The sequence below is a fragment of the Cygnus olor genome, chromosome 2, assembly GCF_009769625.2.
Source record: "Cygnus olor isolate bCygOlo1 chromosome 2, bCygOlo1.pri.v2, whole genome shotgun sequence".
Taxonomy (NCBI): Eukaryota; Metazoa; Chordata; class Aves; order Anseriformes; family Anatidae; genus Cygnus; species Cygnus olor.
This window is the reverse complement of record NC_049170.1, coordinates 35748300-35772141: the sequence shown is the minus strand read 5'-3', so window position 1 is coordinate 35772141 and position 23842 is coordinate 35748300. Positions and strand designations below refer to the sequence as shown.

At 35.3% G+C, this 23842-nt stretch overlaps 1 protein-coding gene across 1 annotated transcript in view; it reads left to right on the top strand.

The window, feature by feature from the left end:
* SKAP2 (src kinase associated phosphoprotein 2) overlaps nucleotides 1-23842 on the top strand; it is a 114990-nt gene that overhangs the window by 15401 nt on the left and 75747 nt on the right. Inside the window, exon 4 of the mRNA XM_040547635.1 lies at nucleotides 6870-6974. Within this exon, the coding sequence (XP_040403569.1) occupies nucleotides 6870-6974 (105 nt within the window). The remainder of the gene's footprint in view (nucleotides 1-6869; nucleotides 6975-23842) is intronic.

The window sequence follows — 23842 nt, the reverse complement described above, 5'->3', positions numbered from 1 at the left end:
AAAGCGCCTCCATACTTCTTTGCAATCAACCTGATGAAATAGAGCACTTTCTTGCATCCTTGTCAAAAAAATAAAAGACTATTACTGACGTGTTAGGTCAGGAAATATGCTGGCAAATGCATCTTCAGTGCCTATGTACTGAAAAATGAAGCTTTTTATGGGAAGTGTGAAAATCTAAGACATTGAATTCATAGTACAGGCAAATATTTGACTTGTGTTACCTAATGATACATTGACTTTTACAGTTAAGCAGGATTCTGATTTATAAAGCGGATTTGTTCTCATGACCAAAAAAGTATAATTATTATCCAAAATAGTGATATTTCCATAAACATTTTATTAAATTGTTAATTATTTTATTCTTAAATTAAGGAACTCACTTGAAACTTCTTTTGCTCTTAGATGCTTCTCACAATTTTTTAAAAAATTTGTAATATTTGACTCCTCATCTAAGCAGTTTAAGCAAAAACAAAAGCTATGGTCACACTCAAGATGACCTGTTCTAGATCATAGAATTGGGAAGGAACTTGAAACCTAAGATAATTTTCACAGAAGTCTGGACTTTGTCAAAGATTCTGAGTTAATACAGTTTTTGGCATTTCTCTGTTTTGAGATTAATTGAATCAATACTATGGCTGCCAAAATGTTTAGTTAAAAGAACCTTGTTTTCAATTATGCTAAAAATAGTGCTAAAGTTGGCAGAAGCACTGTAAGCCCTAGAAACTATATTTGTGTGTGAAGTTCACTTGCCATCTGTACTTTACATTTATTTTACTAAAATATATATTTTTAATCACTTCGCAAAAAAATGGCTCGGTGTTTAAAGTGAGACACCAAAAGTACTAGATAAATTCAGCCATAATATGGGAATTTGCAGAACAAGTTCTCCATAAAGCTCTCAGTGCAGTGCAGCTCAAGTCTGATCTGTGACACATGACGGTGGCAGTATTTATGCAGAAAAGTATGATTTGACTTTTGCTGAATTATCACTTTTGAGCGTGGTTTAAAAAAAAAAAAAAGAAAAAAGTCCACTTATTTTCATTTCACTTGAGCTTAATAGAAGATAAACTTATGGCTCTAGAGCATCGGTGGTGTTCTCTGTGTGGTTATGGGAGCACCTGTAGGAAACCTTGAGATGATTCAGATGCCTGTGTGGCTCCTGGCAGAGCAGTGGATGTCTGGGGTGTGAGATACCTGCTTCCTGCAAACAGGCAAGCTGATAGAGTAGCACTGTATACAAAGGCTTTGTGTTTTCTGTTTTTTTTTTTTTCCCTGTTTTGTGTGGAGGTGATATTTCCTTTTTTGCTGCTGTACACTTTTTTTTTTTTTGGGAAATGGCAGCAGGGATCTAGAAGTCATTTTAGATTTGAGAAAGGGAGGTGGTAGCTTGTGGTGATCAGAGCAGCGGCAGATAGGAGTTCTGTATTTTAACACACTGGAGTTTTCAGTCGGGAGCATAAATACATCATTAGTAGTTAGCCATAAATGGGAAAGATACGGCTTGGTTGTTACGCAGTCCTTCGAGGACCATCATGACGTATTTCTGGAGAAACCATCAGATGCATTCGAAATGTGCCAAATATGGCTTCATCCTGGAAGTCTGGAGCGTTTCATTGTAGGCAGGTCGCCACGTTGTCCTTTTATGCAACGCACAGCTGTTATCTGTGAAGTGTCCATGCCAAGTGCAATTTCAGGCAGCACAAGGTACAGCCACCAGTGCACCACAAAACGATCGTACCCTGATGTGAATCATCAGTGTGAGAGGCAGCTTAACTATATACTCAGCAAGTAAAACATGTTTGTATTGCTCTTTTTGCTTGAAGCATATTTGCTTATAAACCTAATGCTGTTCCAGTATCGTTTTAACAAGTAGCTGCTAAAGGATTCCTACTTGACCTTTACAGAACAAGCCATTAAAAACTATGATGGTAACATCAGAATCCAGAAGACTCTTCAGCAGTGAGTGGTCAGAGCAGATTGTGAGGCAAAGCACATGTTGAGAGAGTGGCCGTCACCAGTCACCTTGCAAGGATGGATGCTTGTGGCTTGGGTCAGCAGCAGCTTAACAAATCAGCTTCAGTTATCAAGGGGCTAAAGTAGACCTGTGACAATCTGAAAGCAACTTGAGTTGTTTCTGTGAAAACCTGTGTAGTGAGAACCTTGCGTTTATTTGCGTGGTGGGTTCATTGCTTTTTTGTTTTCATTGCTGCGAGTGCTTTGCTCAGCAGGCTCTTCCCATAGTAGCAACTGGGCAGAAGGCAGTTACTTCAACCTGCTGTGACTTGGGACCTCTTGAAATGGCAGGAAGCAAGACGTTTTGACTTGTGTGTCTTTATTTTTGTGAGTTGTTTTATTTCTCTTACACTTGAGCAAGTGTTCAGTGATCTGAGGACCTCTAACAAGCAGGAGGCTCTTTCAGAGGCATTGGCTGAAACATCTTGCTTGCTCTTTTATTAGATTTAGAGGCTGAAGTGCTATCTTTAAGGTTTAGGGGTTCATTACTGTAATCAGAGTATTTAAAAAAAAAAGCAACATACTTTTTCCCACCTTGGAAACTCATTGTCTTCCGCAGTAAACTGAATCCCTTTAAAGTAACATAGTCCTGCCTATTATATTCAGTTTATACCAAATAAACCTATTGGAAGTCTTCAGAATAGGGAACAGGGACAAAACTGCAGCCCTTGTTACAATGAGGAGAATTTGTCTTATGCTCCAGTTTTAATGTGGTATACTAAGCCTTTGGTGTGCATTATTTCCTAAATCAATAAATAAGCTGTAATTGAAAAGGTAGCATTTAATAAGGAAAGACATTGTGTGTTTTTTCTTACAGATAGCTTAAAATATTAATTCTGCTACCAAACCTGTAAGAGGTTAGTTTAAATTGCAGAATCTAGAGAATAGGATCAGTTCATATATGTATTTTTATTATTGTTGTAACTCTGAAGTATCTACTGTTAATTAAACTTTTTTTCCAAGTTCCAGATAAATCATACGTTATTTTGGGGAAACAAGAAACTGTATTAATGAGCATCAGCTCCTTAATTATCCTTGTGACTACATAACAGGGACACATTCATGTCATTTCTTTGTGCAATAACTTTTGCAAAGAAGTATTTTTAAACTGATCATTAATTTTATGACCACAGAAATGAGATGCAAAATTTATGCTGTTGTCATTGGCACAGGTTCAAGGCACTACTGACATTATGTGTGATTGTAATGGAATGACTGCCAACTAATGAGTCTATAGACATTTCGTTTGAGCATGCTTTGCTTTTAGATGTCTGATTAGGCAGTAATGCTTTCAATTATGCCTGCAAATTGCATTGGATACATTTACCTGATGCCCATTGTTGCTTTGTAGCTTGGTTTTCTATTACATAAATGCAAGTTGAATGCTTTTCTTTAATTTATTGATGGTTTTTGGGTGTATTTTTAGGTCCTTGGCACCTGAAGAGAGGAGTCATGGCTTGTGCTGCTCAACACTGACTCCTCTGACTGTTTAAGGAGTAACACTGATAGTTTCAAATGCAATTCTATCTAGTCTTCCGTAAGAGGTGGAGTATAAACTGCAGTGCAGCACCTCGATGGAGGAGAATGTGAAGTGGAGAAAAGGAAGAGATTACTCTGAGTGGGAATGCAGGAGACCCCACAGAATCAGTAGGAAGCCTCCCTGTAAACTGTCAGGAGCAATATCCTTATATATTAATAGCATACCCTCCTAAGATGTCTTTTAACCCTGCCAAAATTAGGAAGCAACAACCCAAGGCTGATAGTAGCCTGTAGTTACTCTTTCATGTGAGCACACACAAACATTGTGAAACGTTGTCTGTTAAAGCTCCACAGCATGTTGAGTCAGCTCTCTATCAAAATGACTGCAGCTCTTCTATACAAATTAGATGAGTTAAGGATTACATTTCAGTGTATAGTGTAAATTTACAAATACTTCTGTTTATTCTAGAATAAAAAATGGAAGTTTTTGATTTAATCTCGTCCTGCAAAACTGCAGATTATTTGTATCTCTATTTAGTGTCTGTGGCCTGTTCTCCACATTTTTCACACACAGAACCAGGGGTGCCTAAGTGTACTATTGTATGACTTGGGATCTGTATATTTGTTCTAAATTTTCTCGTATTTTTTCATTGTCTTCAAAGACTCCCAGACTTTATTGTCTTTAACAACTTGTATTGAATTTAACAACTTGTGGATGCTTTGAAGGCTATAAACTCTGAAAGCATTGTGTGTGTAACTTCTTTATGATAAATCAGTGTGTTTTTTATTTTGTTTTTGGTTTGTTTTAATATTATTTTGACCTCGGATATTGTGGACTTAGGACAGATACTTGTCTTACTACAAATCTACACTTGATGTGTCTATGGTTTTTGTTGTTTTAAATACAGTGTGTACCTAGGGAATATACATGGGATGCTCTGAATATGTATGTATATATTAAAAAGATCCTTTCTAGATCATTTGGTATTAATATGAATGCAAAGCACAAAGGTTTATTGAATTCAAAATCTTTAATATAATTACAAAATGCTAATGGTGTAGTTTAATGGAGGAACAGGCTAAAAGTGTATCTACATAAACTGGCATAAATATTACAACTCCTCTGAAAGAGATTGTGCATTGCTGAGAGGGGTAAAATTCTATGGAAATGTTCTTTCTATATGTGTACTTCTCTATTTAGTCATTCAGATATACTTAGGTTTACTCGTACTATTCAGCCTCTGGCTTTTGAGTGCTGGACTGTTTTGTTTGTGGAAATATTTTCCTCTAGAAATACAGCCTAATATTTTAAATTTATGCTGGCATCTTCATGAAGGTTAACTGATAGCACATTTGTGCGTAGCTGATAAAAGGGCATTTTTGGCTGACAACCAGGGTACCAGAGGTGGGGAGTTATGTACACCTATATGCTGTGCATTCTAAACTAGTAAAAATTTAGGATAGGGGAGTAATGGAACAACTCTTGACAACATATAAGTTGTGAATATCATGTCTGCTCTTTTTTTAACTGTCTATTTTGTAATATCTGTTCTATATATATATGCATAGAGAGGCAACTGGTCTCTGGCAAGCAAGAGTGACAGATGATCATGCAGGCTGTAAATATGGCATAATATTTTTATGTTCGTGGGCTCTCTGCTCTGTGGTTTTCTGTTTGGAGGAAGAGGTGAATCCTGGAGAGGGATAATTTACTTTTGATTGGTTTGACAGGTGTGATGAAATGCAAATATTTAGATCAGATTAACACGGTAGCTGGAGAGCTACTGGAAGATGGCTGTGTCAAAAATAGATTGGAGTCAGGTTCAGATTCTAAGCAGTTGTTGTATGGCCTTGGAGCTTGAAAAGAAGCTTTCCCAAGAAAAGCATACTAAATTAATGAAAGGGAAATCCAATTTGGTATTCAACAGCTTGGGCTATATAAAAAAAAAAAAAATCCAACAAAGTAAAAATCAGACTGTCTTATCTGCAAAGAAAACATGCTGCTCTTTGGTAAGACCTGTGGTGCTTTTTGGGCACAGACTGAATTTGCCATGATTTTGTTATTAAATAGGTAAAGAGGTAAAACTTTAAGCCATGGCTACAGTCCAGCTGATGAATGTGGTTCATACGGATGCGGAGAAGAATATTTTCACTGTTCATAGGGGTTTATTTCGTATCTAGAGAAATTAGATACGTTACAGAGCTCCAAAAAGGAATATATGAAAAGAGAAGCATGTCTGGAGGTCTCTGGAAAGGTTTTGCATATGAACATACTAAGCAATCTTTCTTTTTCTTGCTTTTTGAGAAAATTGAGGGTCATTTGATCTATTGGAGCATCAGCATTATAATTTTGGTTCGGTGTTAGCATCAGCTTTAATTATTGGATTTTTCTTGTTTGCCAAGACTTTGTTTGTTTAAAAGACATCATGGTTCAAGTTGTATTTTCTTTTATTTTTTACTCTTTTTCTGTTTTTCCTATTTTTCTACATCTTCTTTGCCTAGATAGTATGTATATATATATACAAAAATAAAACCTCAAAATTTATACTGAGCTTTGGGAAGAACTTAAGGAGAATTTAAGTTTTGTTTAATTCAACAAAAGCCTCGATTAACGTTGATTTCTCTTTACCTTTCCCAAACACTCACATTTAATACACTCGGATCAGCATAGTGCACAGGTTAGCTAATAATGTAGATTTTGTATATGCTGTAGTAGGGCGCTCAGTTGTTTAAGGAATGCGTCAGTAGAATGCTGCATTTAGGCACACATTCAGACTGGGCGCTGTCAGAAGTCGATCCTGCTTTTAGCTTTGTGGGAGCAGTACCCCATACGCTACATTGCAAAGTAGTCCCTAATTATGGTAAAGAAAAGTGGGCAGAGGGCAACAAACTGCTGCAAAAAGTAGTTTGGCAGTTCACTGGAAGGAAGTTGCTGCAAATTCTCTCAGCACTTAGAAAGGAAGAACTTCTGGGCTTGACACTTCCTATTTCTCTTCCTGACAATGTTTTCTCTTGCCCACCTCTTTCGTGTTTTTTTTTTTTTTTTTCCCCCCTCTGTGGAAGAAGCTGTCAGCCACGCAGCACTGGGAGTAGGTTTGTTATATGACAGCCTTTAAGAAAACCACTCAAACAAAATGCACTTGGCCAATTATCATGTTGCTCCAGAGCCATGGCATTTGTGGCTCTGCTTTGAAGTACAAGATGCACGCTATGAGAGTGCATGAGGAATGGGTATTTCTGAGTTTGAAATAGGAATTGATATCCTCCGAAGAATAAAATAAATTGAATAATGAAAATACTTGTCTTTGGAGTCTGCGTTTGTATGACAGACTGTATTGGCGAGTAATGTTTTTGTCTTTTTTTTTCTACTTTAACAGAATTGGAAGATGAGGAAGAGTCTGAGGGCTCTTTTTCTTCACCTCCTGATAGTGTCTCAATAGCATCTGACCGATACGATAAAGACGATGAAGGACACTCTGATGGTATGTGACACTGTTTATCTTAAAATATACTAGATGTGCCAGTTTTCTACAAACTCGTAATCGGAGCCTTGTGATGAGAATGTTAGTGATAAACAGATAAGCATCACAGCTGGATAGCTTTCTTACCTTTACAAGAACCTTTAAAGGAACTGAAGAGCTCTCTCTAGTGGTACTAGAGCATAGTGGTAGCTGTCACAGATTTTCCTGTTTTTTTTAAACTCGTGTTTCTTCATAACAAAACATCTTCTGTAGATGCATATGTTTTTAAAGATAGATCAGTGGCTAAAACAGTGTGAATATTTGTAGTAACAAATTGTTTGTTAATTCAACATTATCAGATTCTTGCTTAATTTTATTGTGCTACTTAATGGCTTACTGTATTATTTATCTTATAAATAATGAAACAGTTTACGTGATTGATATTTTTCTGCAAACTCCATGCAGAATAGGTTCATAAAATATTAAATTAATTATTCCTATGTTTCCTTGCATTAAGATAGTCTTTTGTAGAATGTTTTCGTTATATACATTTTAAATTTGAGTTTGCATTAAAAAAAATAATCTGGGCTCCGTAGCTGTTTTCCATGCTGTTTTGTTTTGTATTCATTACAGTTAATGCTAAATGTGACTGTTTTGAAGACATGAACAATTGAATATTTCAATAGTTAACAAGCTTGCTTTAGCATAGTGTCCATATTTTTGGTGTTCATTTATTGTATACATAATATTAAAAACCTTCTACGGATAATACATAGCAATGAATTAAGTATATGTACAAATAAATTAACGATGTATATTAATTTGTGGCAGTGGAAGTTAGATAGACTTACTAGTGAGTGATGTTTTCTGACATGATATGATGATCAAACTGTGCAGTTCCTTCTCGAAATACAATTGCTGAATGAAAATATGCTTCCCGCAACATAGCACTCCACATTTTATGTTATCCAGATTATTCCCTTTGGAAACATAAATTGCTTTTATGAGGTATAAAATTATGTCTATTGCAGAACAGGGATAAGTCAAGTACATGCATAAGTGATAAACCTTCTAACCACTGATTCAGAATAACACAATTTTTTTTATATCCAGGGCTCTGTAAAATGTGTAGCAATAATAATCACACTTTTTATATTGAGCTTGTTGCATTTTAGCAATGTGACCTTCTATTAAAAAAAATAGAAACAAGCCTTTTTGTTTTCTTGTTGAAATGTAATTATCAGTCAAATTGAATATGGCTTTTAGAAAACTGAAGCTAATTTTCCAAACTACAGATGAATGCAACTTTCCATTTATTTATTTTTGCTTACAAACATAATCTCAACATTATTTCTAATTGTAACTTAATAACATGGTACTGATTGCATAAAGGGTATGTGACAACATCGTATGACTGTTTAATAGGAGATATGATTATGTAGTTGTTTCAAAACAGTTAATCAAGAAAAAAGTAGTAACATTCATAAAACCCAATAACGAATGGTTGAAGAATGCTGATACAAGAGTATATGAAATACCATATGATTTTGTGCAGATGATTAATTATGTTTTAACCCATTTTGGAAGCTCCAATTATGAGATTAGGTGTAGTACCTACCCAGCAATATCTCGGCTAATTCATTACGGTTTGGGTGGAAATATGGTAGGTGTGATTTTCTTACGTTTAAGATGTTATCTCATTGTACTTTCTAAATTTTTGGATAAATTCTCTTTAGTTATCTAGTGGAAGCTCAGTATGAGGAAAAGTTAAGAAAAGATGGCACATCTTGATCTGTAAATACTTAATGTTTATTATAGGAATGTTGCTGTTTTCCGCCTTAGAATGACATACTGGCCATTCAAAAGCATTTTGATTTTAACATACGTAGTTCATCATTCAAGTGTAGCCATGTAGGCTATGTATGAAAGTCTGTGTTGGGGGAATCTTATAAGAGCGGGATTGATCTCGGAGGTGCAATTTGTTTTTGTTTTCATAGGCATGGTTGGGTTTGTTGAAGCTTAATACTATATTTTTATTTTTCAACAGTCTGTTAATGCTCCATATTTAAAACCTAGTCGAGTAGCTGGATCCATAAGGCAGGCATTTGGTCTTATGCAGTTACCAGTTTAGTTCAGCAGAGCTGTGCGCAGGTGTAAAACCTAATTTGTGTAGGATCAAGGCTGTCGGCATTAATAGAGGGGCCTAAATGTAGTAACCAAATGGAGAAGTGTTACTTATTTATGAGTCCATTTATATTTTTTATACAAAACCTTTTATGTTTGCTTTCTTTTTTAAAATAAAATGGATTTTTTTTTACCTTTATATGCTTGAGTTACAGACTGCAAGATTTGTATGACTTCTGAAAGTATCACTATTGGGCTTTGCCATGTTACTGTCAAAACATAATTTGTGAAGGCACCCGCTTGATAACAGATAAAGAATTAGTGTTTTACGTGTGCATTACAGTCATTGTAAAATCCTGGAGTTTTTGTGTGACCTTTGTCTAATGGTGTATTAATTACAAGAGAGATAATCCATTTAACAATAAGTATGGGATAACTAAATTAGCACAGGTCACCTAAAGGCCTTTTGTCAAATCTGATTGTTATGTTGTCCTTTTGACTTTTACCTTATGGTAGGCACTAACAAAGTATCTAAACTTTGATGGATTATAAACTCTAAACATGATATGTATTTTTCATAATGCTAATGTAATTTTCTAGGTACTGAAAAGGTCAAACCTCCACGTCTCTGTGTGCATTCTAAGTCTGTCTTTCCTTTTAATATTTCTTTTTCTCTGTTCCTCTGGTTCAAAAGTTCACTCAGTTCCCAAATGGCCACCTAATTTTCCAGTTATTCCCTCAAGCCATATGTGTTTTGGTTTCTTTATGGTTTATTAGGTACTGTAGGAAAGTAGCATAAGTTATATCTTCTAATGAAATTCAAGCACACTTCAGTGATGCTTTGACTTGATTGCTGGCAGCAATTAAATCACAACGAAGGAGAATGATGCATAGGCTTACATGTCCAGACACCCTACAGAAATTGGAAGAGGGATAAAACACAACAAAACCCCCAAATAAAATAACAAACCCAAAACCAAGACAGACAAAACAAAACAGCACTGCCAGGCACTCTGTGCTTAACTTGATTTTTTTTTATTGGCTAACAGTCTGATTGATAGCAAAATCATAACTTGCTGTATGCTAACAGGCAGAGTTCACTTGTAGGTTATTGTGAGCTGATAAAGGGTTAGATGGAGTTTTGATTTTCGCATTGGTCCTTGGTGCACCAGATTAATGGAATTTCAATGAGAGACTGGAGTAGTCACAGCTTTGTCAGAAAAACAGATGGAGATTCTATAGCCATGTCTGCTCATTAATACCAGTTGCCTGAAAGGTGTACTACTTCTCTATACAAAAGACTCAACATAATTGATTTTTGAGCGGGGTGTTTTTTCACTTATTGATGACTAGGTTTCTTGCAACTTAAATGACAGGTTTTTGTATAGTACGTTGTATAACAACGTTACATCTTGTAAATTCTTACTCCCCTTCCATCTGTATTTTAAGGAATGTATGGAGTGAAAAATATATCTCTAGATCCGTTAGAAACCAAAGCATACAAAAATACTTAAAAAGTGAAATTATTTATTTCTTTATTTACTTTAAACTTCAATTTACTTTAAATAAAGTTGGTGACAAGCTTATTTTTAGTTGAGATGTTAATTAAATGAAAAAGTCATATTAATGGGGAAAAAATTACTGGTTTTCATTAAATTTTCAGGTTTCTTGGGATGATATGAAATCTAGATTCCATAGCTATGCCAAACTGAAACTTTCCTACGCTTTAGTAGTACAACTGTCTTTTAGGATCTCCATTTTTTTTTAAATAGTGAAATCTTTTGTTTTATTGTATAGAAACTTGATTCCAAACTCGATGATGCTATTACTTTTAAGGTACACACTTTCTGACTTCATTTTTGTAACTACGGTGAGTGAACCTACCGCTTCTGAAGGAGATACATCTATGTTTAGCTCTGCAGGGAGTATGTGACTTGGTAATTATTAGATCTAAAAAGATCACAGTGAATGCTGGTAAAATAATTTAGGTCATCTTCATTTCTATGGATGGTCTAGAAATGTTGCCTTGAGCATGTGAAGATGAAAGAAGTATTAAAAATGTGTCTGGGGACTTGTATGCTCTTCAAATTATCCTACTTGACTATAGCATATGAATAAAATATGCTTTTTAGTAGAAAATTCTTAAATAGACTGATAATGTCAGGGAGTTAGTTTCACTTAGACACTTGTGGACAATTTGAAGATCTGCAGCCTTCAGTGTTTTCTAGGAAGGAGGAACGCTTGAACCATGTCACCCTGAATACAAATCTATACAAGTTGAACACAGTGTAAAGTAAAACATACTAAGCAGGAGCTTAAAACACGAAGAGTATCTTACAAATTCAGTTTATGACTGAAACCCATGTCTCTTCTTCTAATCTGTATTCCCAAGCTGAACGGGATACTGGTGCATGTGGGAACGTGTATGAATTCCCAGGTCCAAATCTGTTTAATAGATGAGAAGAGGGTGTTAACCTTGTTGAAATAATAGTCAAAAGATATAAAGAAGATCCTTTGGTTAGGAGGGACCTTGTGAGTAAAGTCAGTGTATCACCCTTAGCATGCCTGAGATGTTTTTTGGCAGACACCTGTCCCATCTTTCCTAAAAATCTCTCATGGTGCAACTGCACAGTGTTCCCTAGGCAGCTTGTCCCAGTGCAGCCCTGTGCTTGCTAGTAGGAGGATATATATCCTAAAATGTTCTTGTCAGTCTATTGACATTTGACTCTTTTGTCCAGGAAGGACATGACAATGGTATACTTCCTTTTTTTTCCCTTTTGTCATGAATGTCTTCAAAGACTGAGAAGAGGCTTTGTAACTCTCCAAACGTAGCTGCTGTTGAAATCATATGAAAAAAACAAGCAACCGAGCTGTTTGTTTGTTTATAGGATCTATAGCAGTGAATATAGCAGCAAGGACTAATTTTGGAGAAGCAAGAAGTTTAAAAAAAAAATAAAGTACGTTGAAATATGGAAAGCCAATCTGATTAATTTTGATTTAGACCATTTGCATAGAACAGAAGGGATGAATTTCTGTCAGGGAACAGAAGTTTTAAGTGCAATTCTGGCCCTATTAAAGTCAATGGTAAAGTTAAAAATGATACCATGTAGGTTAACAGTGTGTACAAATTGATGATACTAAAACGTTTGAACTTCTAATTATCATGATGAAAAACTTCCTATTAAACAATAAACCCCTGTGTTCTTTTAACATTTACCTTTCTCCCATGGGAGAAATGACATGGTTTGTTGCTCATTTTATTTCATCTATGTTGCTTCAGTGACTGAGCAATAACAAAACAGCCATGTATGCTCCACCACTACACAGGACAATATCCACAATAAAAACAAATAACGTGTTTGACCCATTTCTTCTTCATATTAGATCACAATTTTCTTTAAGTTATCTAAATATTATGGTAAAAAACAGGAGGCTAAAGTGCAATAGATTTTTCTATTTATTTTATGTTGCTTGTTGGCTTAATGTTTTTTTTAGATCAGTTCTTATGAATCCGAAACAGCTGAAATAAAAAGGAAGCGGGAAGGCTTTCCTTCAACTTCCTTGGTAGGGGATAAGCTTTTCAATTATGGGTTTAGGACCTTATTAACACTTTCCTCAGCTGAACAGATTTCTACCTTCTGATTTCCTTGTAATTCCTCTTTCTTCCTGCTAAGCAATAGTGTCAAGTCAGCTTCCATTCTGCTCCTTACTCCTTCCCTCCCAGGACCAGTCAGATGCATGAAACAGAGATGAGAACACTGCTTCGTGCTACCTCAGTAGCACTTTGAGGTGGGTGGTAATCCAGCACCCTTCCAGAGGTGAGCAAGTCCAACAGATCGTTGCTGCTTGGCTTTCTAGGCAAGAGGAATGTTTTCCTTGCTGGTGTCTACCTAGTGAGACAGGGCAGTGGGTCAACATACACTATGCAGTATCCCCAGCCATCTCAAAGGAGAACAAACCCGACAAAAACATAATGGGTTCTGTGGTTTCTGTGCAGAAATATGTAAAATGTGTGGTACTTTGTGTTTCTGTGTCAAGGCCTGGATGTAAGAGCTGACTGAAAAAAATACACCCTTGCAAAAAAAGTAACAGAATTAAGTTTGGTGTAGGCTTTTTTTTTTAACTCAGTGTTGACGATTAAGAATTTGTGCCCATGTTTAATTCATCGTATGTATGGAAGTGTATGTATATCAACACTAAAGGAGAGAAAAAGGATTTTTCCCCATATTCCTGTTTTTGTGTTTTAACTGATTAGTACTTTCTGTAGAGGTGCAAAGTCCATCTGTAGAGCTTAAGCAAGTAGAAAAAGGACCTATTTACTGTTAAGTATCATGCAATCCAGGTATTCATTGAATGCATGTTTGTTTCCTTTTAAATAAGGAGAAGGTTGCAGTGGTTTGATACTTGTGAAAATTGAGATTAAATTTAAATGAAAAAGTAAAGACTATGTAATAAAAAGTTTTATTAAAGTGCTGCAAACAGAGGGAAAAAAAACATTGCAAATCAAATCTTTATGATATCCACTGCACGGGCAAGTTCATTATTGTCATTATAAAAAGATGATGTTGTGAGCATTGTCCATTGCTTAAAAATTTGCATCAGGAACTATATTTCCCTTAGATATTTGTTACTAGACAGTGTTGGCTTGATTAATAGCTTGCGCAGTAATTCTTTGTAGATGTTCACTTGGGTTACTTACCAGAGTAAGATTAAGTGTAGAGTAGGAGACCAAAATATTGAATGTTGACTTTTTTCCAAACTAAAATTATTACTACAATTTCTTAAGTAACCTAAGTCAGAACCTATTCACCATTATCACAATAATGAAAGGTAATATACCAACAGCATATTAGCCCTGTCTTCGCTACTGCTGGTAGTCAGAAATTCCTTTGGGCCCATTTTGGGCAAAGAATTATGAATGAGCCTGTACTGTAAAATGGAGGAAAACCTCTTCTGGTCTAAACAAGATTTTCCTGGGCTCCTCCTGAATATTCACTCTGTCAGCCTCAATGTACAAGTACATCACAGCCTGATAATAACTTTCCAGAGATATCCTAGTCTTTGTATAAAAAAATCTTTTTGTTTGTTGTTCAACTGTTGACTTTTGTGTTTCTATATTGTATATTCTGTATGTAAAAAGATATGATGTGTATTCAAAGATGCAATTAATTTGTGTTTCATGTATCCACAGTTGTGCTTTGTCACTTTGTATTGAAGAGGCAAGGGGAAGGATGAGTATAGAAGGAATGTGACTGGGGACAGAAGGATGTTTGTAGTGTGTATGTGTTGTACTATAAGATAAAAATGTGGAGACAAGTGAAGAGAAGGTGGTCTGAGACTTTTTTGGTAGATAACAGATAAATTACTCTTTCTCAAGCATGGATACAGGAAATGGGCCTTAATATTGCAGTTGCCTGGGAAAGAAGTTAATGGAAGCATTGTCATTGAATTCCAATTAAAAAAAAAATAATAAAAAAAATTAACCGTGCATGTTTCCAGGTGGAGAGTCTAACACATTTTTACCCTTCTATTTTGTGTTCAGTAATTTGAGTTTGCACGCATATGAAGGCGGTGGGGGGAAAGATCGTCTTTTTGATTTCTATAACAGCTTTTCTTACGTGAAATTAAGAATGGATTAATTTTTCTTCTTCTAATAGCTTCTTCAGAAACTAGCTTTAATACTGTATTTTAACAGAAAAATAATTGGTGAGACTACCACAAACATTTTTGACCAAGGCTTTTGGGAGTATTTATTCCCAAAAGTATTTATTCTGTATTTATGTAATACAGCTGCAAGTTAAGAGTGGAAGATAACACGGAAGAATGTAGTTGTAATATTGACAAGTGCAGAGATTTCTTCTGTAATCTCTATACATAACCAAACTCTATGCATAGCATTTGGGATTTAAAGCAGTAAATAAAACCTGAAAAACAGAAAGTTTGTATTTTCTTGTTAACCACAAACATATCTGCAAATTTCACTTGGAAATATTATGGACTATGTCATGAAACAGATCGAGACGTATTTAAGTATGTATTGCTTTTTTATTATACGGCATACATTTTTCTTCCGTCTCAGATCGCTGGAATCTTCCAGTGTCTTCATTCATTTCAGCGATATTTAGAATGTGGTATAAGAATAATGTGAAAATGCCATAGTGAGCTGGTGATAATTGATTTACTCCATCACACTGAAATACCTCTTGTTTTCCTCTTCCTCCTCCCTTGGGCAATAATCATGGGATCAAGCTGCCAGTCTGTAGATATAATTTTTCCAGCAGTGCCATCTGGCTACTTGGCACTAGAAGTTACATTGGCTTCTTTGCTGTTTCCACTGATTTTTGTCAAATGTATGTCGGTTGATGAGATGTCTTCTGCTAGTGGATGATTTTTTTTATTTATTTTTTAATAAATGAATATTGTTTTTTATTGATGTTATAAGGAACCGCTCGTGCTCAGGGGGTTTTATTTTTATTTTTTTAAGGAATTTCCTCTCTAAAGAAAAATAAGGTTTTAAGCATGAATTGGCTTCTTCCACCCGTCTTTAAAATAGTTTGTTGTGATTTTTGGACTTCTTGAGAAGCGCTAGCATGTTGTCTCATAGTTTATTTTAGAGGTTCAATATTATTGTAGAATTTGTTCTTTCATTTTTGGGAACTTCACTTTTTAAAGAAAGTATAAATGATCTATAAGAATTTGAAGGGTCTGTGGGAAAGAAGTGACAAGCGTTATGTTTTGGAAGAACCAGCCAACTGAGCTATCTTTTATTAGCTGTAGTTTTATTTTTGCTGTAAACTTTTCCTTTTAAAAAATAAATCTATAAATGGATGGCTCAGAACACACACCTGAGTTCCTTTATTCTGTTCAAGTCTTAGATGTGTTTCACTAACATACAAAATACAAAGACGGTATTAATGATTTAGAGGAGTGCTCTGTAAACAGTATTTTAATGGGGATGTGAGGCAGGGAGAGAATTATCTTGATCTAATATTATTATTATTATTATTTATTTATTCATTATTTAGTTCATTTTTTCTATTTCTTGTAATGTTCAGAAATTTATTAAAAAAAAAAAAGCTTGAGGATCCCAACACAATATGAAGAATAGAGTTCCAGATAACACATTTTTATTCTGCTTAAAAAAAAAAGGGAAAAAAAAAAGCTTTGAATATTTTAGATAAGTTTAAAAAAAATATATCCAAAGCCTTCTCTTTTTAATATGTTAGTGAACTATTAATCAGGACAAGGCTAGTTTTTAAAACAATCCCTTAATTTTTTTATTTTAGTCTTTTTATTTGAGCCACTATTTTCAAGTGCCATGTCTCAAATGAATGAGTTATACTCATCCTTATGTGTAAATGTGCATTTTCTTTTAGCAGTCTGTGTTAAAAGTACTTTCTTAACATTGTTCAAGGTAACCCTGTGAACTCTCAAACATTGAACAGTTGTGTTTAGTGGCCTACTGGAAAATGTGTATATTATTAGTCCTAAAAGTAGAAAATAATAAGCACTATTTATTTATCATTGTCTTAGTACTACCCTAGTGTAATGTCTGTGTTAATAAAATACAATTAAATTGTTATTTAAATCAATATTATTGTTCTTTCCCGGCACTGGAGAAATTTCCCAGTACTGGAAATGATAGGAGTAAAAATCTTAAATGGGGCAGAGAAGGCCTTGCTGTGAGGTTTTCGTAGCAGTTGGTTTGAATTAAATTCCAAGGGCCTTTTGGTATCTATTTATAGTTGTCTTTTAAAGAAGAAGGGGAAGACAGACAAGGTGTCTGAACGTGGGTCTCCTTATCAGCAACTTGACTCTGGCACAAAGTGGGTATTTTTAATGTATGAGTTCAGTTGAAAGAATCTATAGAAGCTGCTATAAAGCCAAGTATGGTAAGTATGGCTAAATATACGTGACCTATTATAGTAGCAAAAGTATAAGTCTTTAGCTTCACAAAATCCGTTCTCTCATGAAAGATTTTTAAGGGGGTTGATATATCATGATTTTCAAAAATAGCACCAAATCTTCTTTTTGTTCATAACTAAATGTGAAGATAGAACGTTGCCGCTAATCAATTGTCTGGGATGCCACCTCATTAAGATTTACACGATCATCAGAAATGCCCAGAATTGTTTGTTGGCTGTATCCTAACTCAAATATATAAAGGGGATACTACAGCATTTTTCTTTAGAATCGCAGGGAGTTCAGTGACCTTTTGTGGCAAATTATGTAGAAAGAAAATATTTATATTCATTTAAAATAACCTCCATGAAGAAATAGTCTCATTACCCTGTTTGATCAATTTCTTGTAGCCTGAGCTGCAGCATGCTGCTATTGCCATCGGTTGATGGAATACACTGAGAAGTGGCTAATGGTGATGGTGCTCATCAGGACAGGGTTCAGCCAGCGGTCAGCAACAAATAATTCAAGACTGTTTCTAAGTTTGTGGCTGGTGGAATTTGCTTCTTGCCCCAAGCCAGCAGCATTGCTGAGCTGGGCTATTTGATTAGAAGAGAAGCATATTTGCCTCTTAGCAACTGCACATTTGCACAACACACAGACCTACACTGCCTCCAAAGGTTTTCCTTTTGTGATGGTGAAATAATACTTTCCTCTTGATTGACAGACAAAAGAAATCTTTGCAATGCAGAAGAGTTTACAACCAATTTTTCCTTTCTCTTTTTGCAAACTTATTGTAGGTACTTCTTAATTTAGTATTGCGTGGTGCAAACCTGTATTTGCAGCTAGGCTGTCCATGAATTGAGCTCCTGCGTTTCAGCTCTTACCGCTATGCGTATTTAAAGGACAGATGCACACTTAGGTTTAATCATTGGTGTGTGTGGCTTTTTCCCCAGCAGGTCTACTTAATGGAAATTATTTTCTACTGTATTTTGAAATAGCTTTTTGGATATGTATATTACCATCTCCCATGCAAGAGTGGTATTCATTTTATGGAAGGTGATGATAAAGTGAAAGCTGTCCTATTTTTAGTGTTTTTTTTAAAATGTATTAACAGAAGTGTGACAGTGGTTGCAATTTTAATACACGGTGTGCGTGTACTTTTCAATGTAACATTTCCCACAGGAAGTGAGTCTACAGAAGAAAATCTGTCTAGTCAGGAGATGGCAAAGGTATTTATAACACCGGTAATCCTTGAAAAAAGACAATTTAGGAAAAAGAAAGCCTGAGATTTACAGTCCTAGGAGGGCAGGGCAAGAAAAAAAGCAAAGTTTTTTTTTTTTTTATGGTTTTACAGCTCTTTTCGCTCCTGTGTTTTATTGTGGAAGTTTCCATACTGCCATAGTGGAGCAATAAATTACTGATGTGGTTACTGAAATGTTGCATGAAATGGTACAGTTGGTGTTAATGTGAATTTTTGATGCAGATATCTGCTTGCATATTTTCCTAACTAAAAGATATCTTTTAGCTTTCATAACTAAAACAATGAGGAGCTCTTTCTCATGTGGATTTTATAGTTTGTTAAAACTGTATCTTTTAAGGGCTCAGGAGATTTGAAGCAGGAGTGCACAATAAAAGGTCTGTGGGCCATACTAGCATGGCTAACATAAGCGTCCAGGAGTTTACTCACTAATAACCATTTCAGTGGCAATTCAGAGCTAGAAGAGGAGAGGAAGAAGGCTGTCTGATAGGGCAAGACAATAATAAGCCCCAGATGTCCCGCTAAGTAAATGTTAAACCTATCAGAGTCTTAAATTCTTTTTTTTTTTTTTTTTTTCCAGTTAGGAATTCTTTTTTAGCCAGATAAACACTTTTAAATCAAAATACAAAGACCAGGCTTTTTCGGAGAATTTTGAGGGTGGGGAGAAGGGGGGTGAGAGAAAGTGAAAGAGGTGAAGGAGAATCAGTGGCCAGTCTGGGGAACAGGTATATGGGGTGTGCACATGGCTGGGCAATAAGCAAGATGTAGAAATGGGTGCAACTGTTATAGAGGCGTGGGGGGTGGGCGACTGGTGACTTCTTTCTCAAATGTTAGATTTGCTGTATGTATATACAATTTTTTAGAAGAGTGTTTTTAATATACTGGAAGGATTTTACAGACTGTAGGGAGAAGTGTTAGCTTCGGCTTAATTTCAGAGATATTCAGTGGTATGACAGTGTGGTAAGGTGTGGCTGCTTGTTACGCTGCTGAATTGCCAAAGAGATGCTTACACCTGGATGACTTAATTTTAGTTGGGGTGTTACCTGTGTTCTACACCAGTATCATGCTTCTTTCTAATACATGCATAATAAATTAGCATTTATTATTTTTTCACTGCAGAGGGCCTTTGTAAGCACTAGATTTTTGATCAGAGTCACTAAAATACGTAGGAATTGCCACATAGCTACTATGAAAATGCAACTATCTCCAGGGCAGAATGCAGGAGCTTTTACAATGGCACTCTAAACAATACCAAGCAATTTAAGAGCAGAATGTGAGGAATATCGTACCTAATTGAAATGACAAGGGGGATTTTTGCATAGGTAGATCCAATTATTCAAATTGGAGGTGGGCCAGAACGCTGGGGTTAGTCCCCTCATCTTGCTAATTAGGCTTTCAGTTTCATTAACAATCATTGAGATATTGGGTGACTGGCTTCTGTATGAATGTAACCACACTGCATATACAGAATCTCTTATTTATTTTTTGATGTTCTTCAGAAACATCTCTTGGTTATGTTAAGAAGTCTATGTATAAATTTATTACGGATCACTTCTGGCTGTATAGCTCCAGGTAGGCAGAAATAAATGTACGTTTTAAGATATGCAATACACCAAACATACAAAGACCGAAGGCAGCGTGGCTACGGCTATTTTCAGTAGACTGCGTGCTGCAACTACACCGCTGCCATGTTTATATTAGTGGCATTTTATTTTCCTTTTGCAAGATATTATCTAGAAGGATTTCTACCTTTACAAATGCATGTGTGGAGAAGGAAAATTAGTCCAGTCATTTTGTGCTCCTAGGATATTTTCAACCTGGGGTAAATTTAACTTTAAACAGGTCTGAGGAATCTACAGTTCTTGTTTTCTTTCAGACCTAATTTAGAAAATATACCTTAATGTGTGTGGCATCTTTGAATTCCCTTGCCACTCTGATACACTGTCACTGCATTTTTTTTTTGTTTTCGTGTTAATTGCCTTTGTCCTTTGGAAACAGCCATTTTGTGGGAGTTTTTTTTTTTTTTTTCCTTTTTAAGGAATAGTGATGAGGTGCAGCGAATCATACCATACTATGTTGCTACCAAATAGCTGCTTGATATGTTTTGTAAAGTGCCTTGGGTATCTGAACTTCAATAAAATCCCTAGGCCAGTCTTTAAGTTCTATGATTCTCCTTTTCCAAGTTCTATAATTAGTGTCGTCTTGATGTATATAAAGCATATTTTCTCTCTCTCTCTGGTTAGTTGCAATTCAGATATTAAATTAAAAATTACCTTCAATGAAGAAAAATCACAAATACAAACTACATAGGTTTATATATAAAGCAGACCTACTGAATCAAAATGATTACAACTTATGTGATTTTAAATTTGTGTGAGAAACTGAACAAGCTAAAAGAATGGTAATCACCTCAAAAACTGATAAATTGAGTAGCTCAGAGTAGGAGCATCTTTTTTTTCTCCCCTGCCTTCTAAGAATTAAAACAGAACAATGCTTTTTTTTAAGGTAAGCATTACAATAAGGAAGGATGTGGTTGCAATGTAACTAGTTATTTTGGTTCTCACTGTAGTATGCATGAGGCCATGATTTGTCCTTTTCATTTGACACTTACATTGATGATCCTTTTGTAGTTCTTCATGGATCCTTTGGGACTGAGAGAGTCAGGTACCCAGCTCTCATGACTTTCACATTAGCTTCTTCATCTATAAGATTATTCTAACTAATACACCACTGTTTTTTAAGTGATTTTGAACAAAGCTATCTGTGTGTGCTATGCTTCCCTTCCATGCCTAGAAATGACATCTTTAGTCAGTATGTGCTTTTGGCTAAATACATAGACAATTGAATAAAATACTGTTCGTGAATGAAGAACAAATAGCAGAATGATTAGTCATTTTATTAAACGAAGAGAACATACTTTTCATTTTGCAGAGAATTGGACTTTGGTAGCGATATGAAGGCACATGGGTATAGATAATACATGAAGTTGATCCTGGAGTCTTGTCCTTTAGTTCTTCAGTGTCACTGAGTAGCTTCCATGCAGTGCTCTCTATCACAATTCTTACAGGTGTTTTTCAAGAATTTATTGTCAAAGTATGTTGGTTTTTAGAGGACTGCAGGAAACATGAGGAAATCTTACACTGCATTAACATAGCTATTGTAGATGCAAATACTTTTGCAGGAACCTTTGTAATGATTAGATTTAAAAAAAAAATTGATACAGTTTTGTTACTAGTCATTCATTGACTGCTCATAGCAATTCAGTTTATGTACAGTCTGAGGCTGATTTAGTTTTTGGGGTGAAAAAAATGAAAAACTGAAAGCTAGCTAGTTGCCAACAAGTGTATGTTTCATCTGTCATCTTATTTTCATTGGATCAAGGCAGCTTTATAATTCTACACTGTATGTATGTGTACTTAATCTGAGTTAGTCCATGCTTCAGAGAACCGAATCTGGATAAAAACAAGAAGTGGGAGAAGTCCGTAAGCGGATATGCAAATATTCTAGTGGAGGACCTAGGTTCTACAGGAGGTGTGTAGTAGAGGTTGAAATTAAATCTGTCATGTCAGTTGAAGCCCAAAGAAATCGCATCCTCTGCTAAAAATACAACTGTCAACTCAGGAAAAAAATCCCAATGGTTAGGAATGCAGCAGTATTATTGTGTGCATTACCATTTATTTGTTTCTATTTCCATATTACTATACCTAGGCCTTAATATTCAGCATAGTTTATGTCGGACACAGTTATCTGTAGAAGCTTTCATAGCAATAGTACTTGAAAGAATTATTTACTATTGCCATGTTATGAATTTATACATAGGTGGTGAATCCTACTATTTTGAGTTTTTGAAAGTTGGTTATGCACACTTACTTGTTTTCTTTTGTTGTGGTACCTGTTGTGCCACCTCTAAGTTCCTGATGTGGGGAAAGAGGTAGAGTGATATAAAAGCTTGGTTATATAAATACGTCCTTAAACTAAACTTACTTTTTACAGGTGATATTTTTTTCTTTGAGTGAGCGTGAGAATTGAAAAAAGTGCATGTTCAAACAGAAGGAAAATCTTGGCTTTGAAATATGTCCTTACCTACCACCATTTTCAATGAGCTATTTGTATGTTAGATAACAGCATTTGTATCTGATCTGAAAAAGGAGGGGAGGAGAAGGTGATGTTATTAGGATCAAAAATTGTTTTTCATGGAAAATAATTTCATTTAGATAATCAGAATCATCTTGCTTTTCACCATCAGAATCCTCTTTCGTGGTCTTTTTCTCAGTTTTCTTTTTTTCTCTCAAGCTACTATATACTATAGCTACCACAGAAGAAAGTAGGCAGTTTTCTCTGAAATGAATGCAGCGCATACATAATGTGACATCCTTGTTGTATACATGCTGTAACCTTCCCCTGGCCCTTCTGTCTTTTTCCCGCAAATTGCTTACATTACTTTGAAAACGTGATGGTGGTGGGGGTACTGTGGTAAGGGGAATTCAGCAAAGCAGCACAGCAGGCCAGAAAATGAAATGTTTTTCCCCTGTGGTTTTTTATTTTATTTTTTTTAATGCAATGAAACCAACAACATTTCACAGCATTTCTAGAAATAAGTGCATACTGCTTCTCTTTTACAAAGAGCAGCAGTGGAGGCAAAGTAGCTCTGACTTATCCAAGATTGCAAAAGGAATCTGGTTAAGTGCCAGGACTAGCTCTGTTTTCTAGCTCCTGCTTACATGGTAAGATCTCTCCATAATGTCTCACACTTTCCAGCTTTCTGAAGTTTTTGACAATTTGAAATGGATATTAAAGGGACATTGGGTAAACTTTTTTTTCTGTGCTCAGAACCACATCATTTATTAACAGATGTCATCCAAACGCGTATACAACTTCCATGGCTTTGAGTGTTATTGTAAATGGTAAAAAGACTATTTGGTTGGGTTTAAGCTGATGCCTTCTTCTGAAGTACAAAAGGTGTTTGAAGTTTTGTATAATGCTTTAATTTTGATAATATTTTAATGAGAAAACATTGGTATTCCTTTAACTGATCAAAAAAACCCAAACACATTCTTTCCTGGTTTTCAGAATCAGAAAAATCATGGAGATAACACAAGGTATAGTACCTCCCTCCCCACGCTCCCCGAGAGTGATAGTACTGTATTATATTGCTGCTACAGATACTGAAACTGCATTTTCCCTTCCTGGTTAATTTAGGGGATTTTTTTTTCTTTAAAAAATAAAATTAAAAAAAGAAGGTGATGGTGCAATTTAAAGGCTGGTATCTAGACCATACCAAAAGTGAAGTAGGTTCTGAAGGCAGTAGAATATATGCTTTCTATCTGGAAGATCACAGCTAACTTTCATAAACTTTTCCAGCGGTTTATTTAAGTTACTCTTCAACTTTCAAGTGATAGAAGTGATTTGGCTTCACTTTAAAAACAGCAGCCTAAAACTGAGCTGCTTGAGTATTATCATTATTCCAAAGCAGCATAATTACCATTAGGAGAGAATTGGTTCCTTTAAAGGAAAAAATAATGAAGGGAAAACTTCTTAAAATGAGTTTTATTACATTTTTCTTATAAAATTAGTCTTTCATTTTGTTGATTAATGCTTGAGTTTA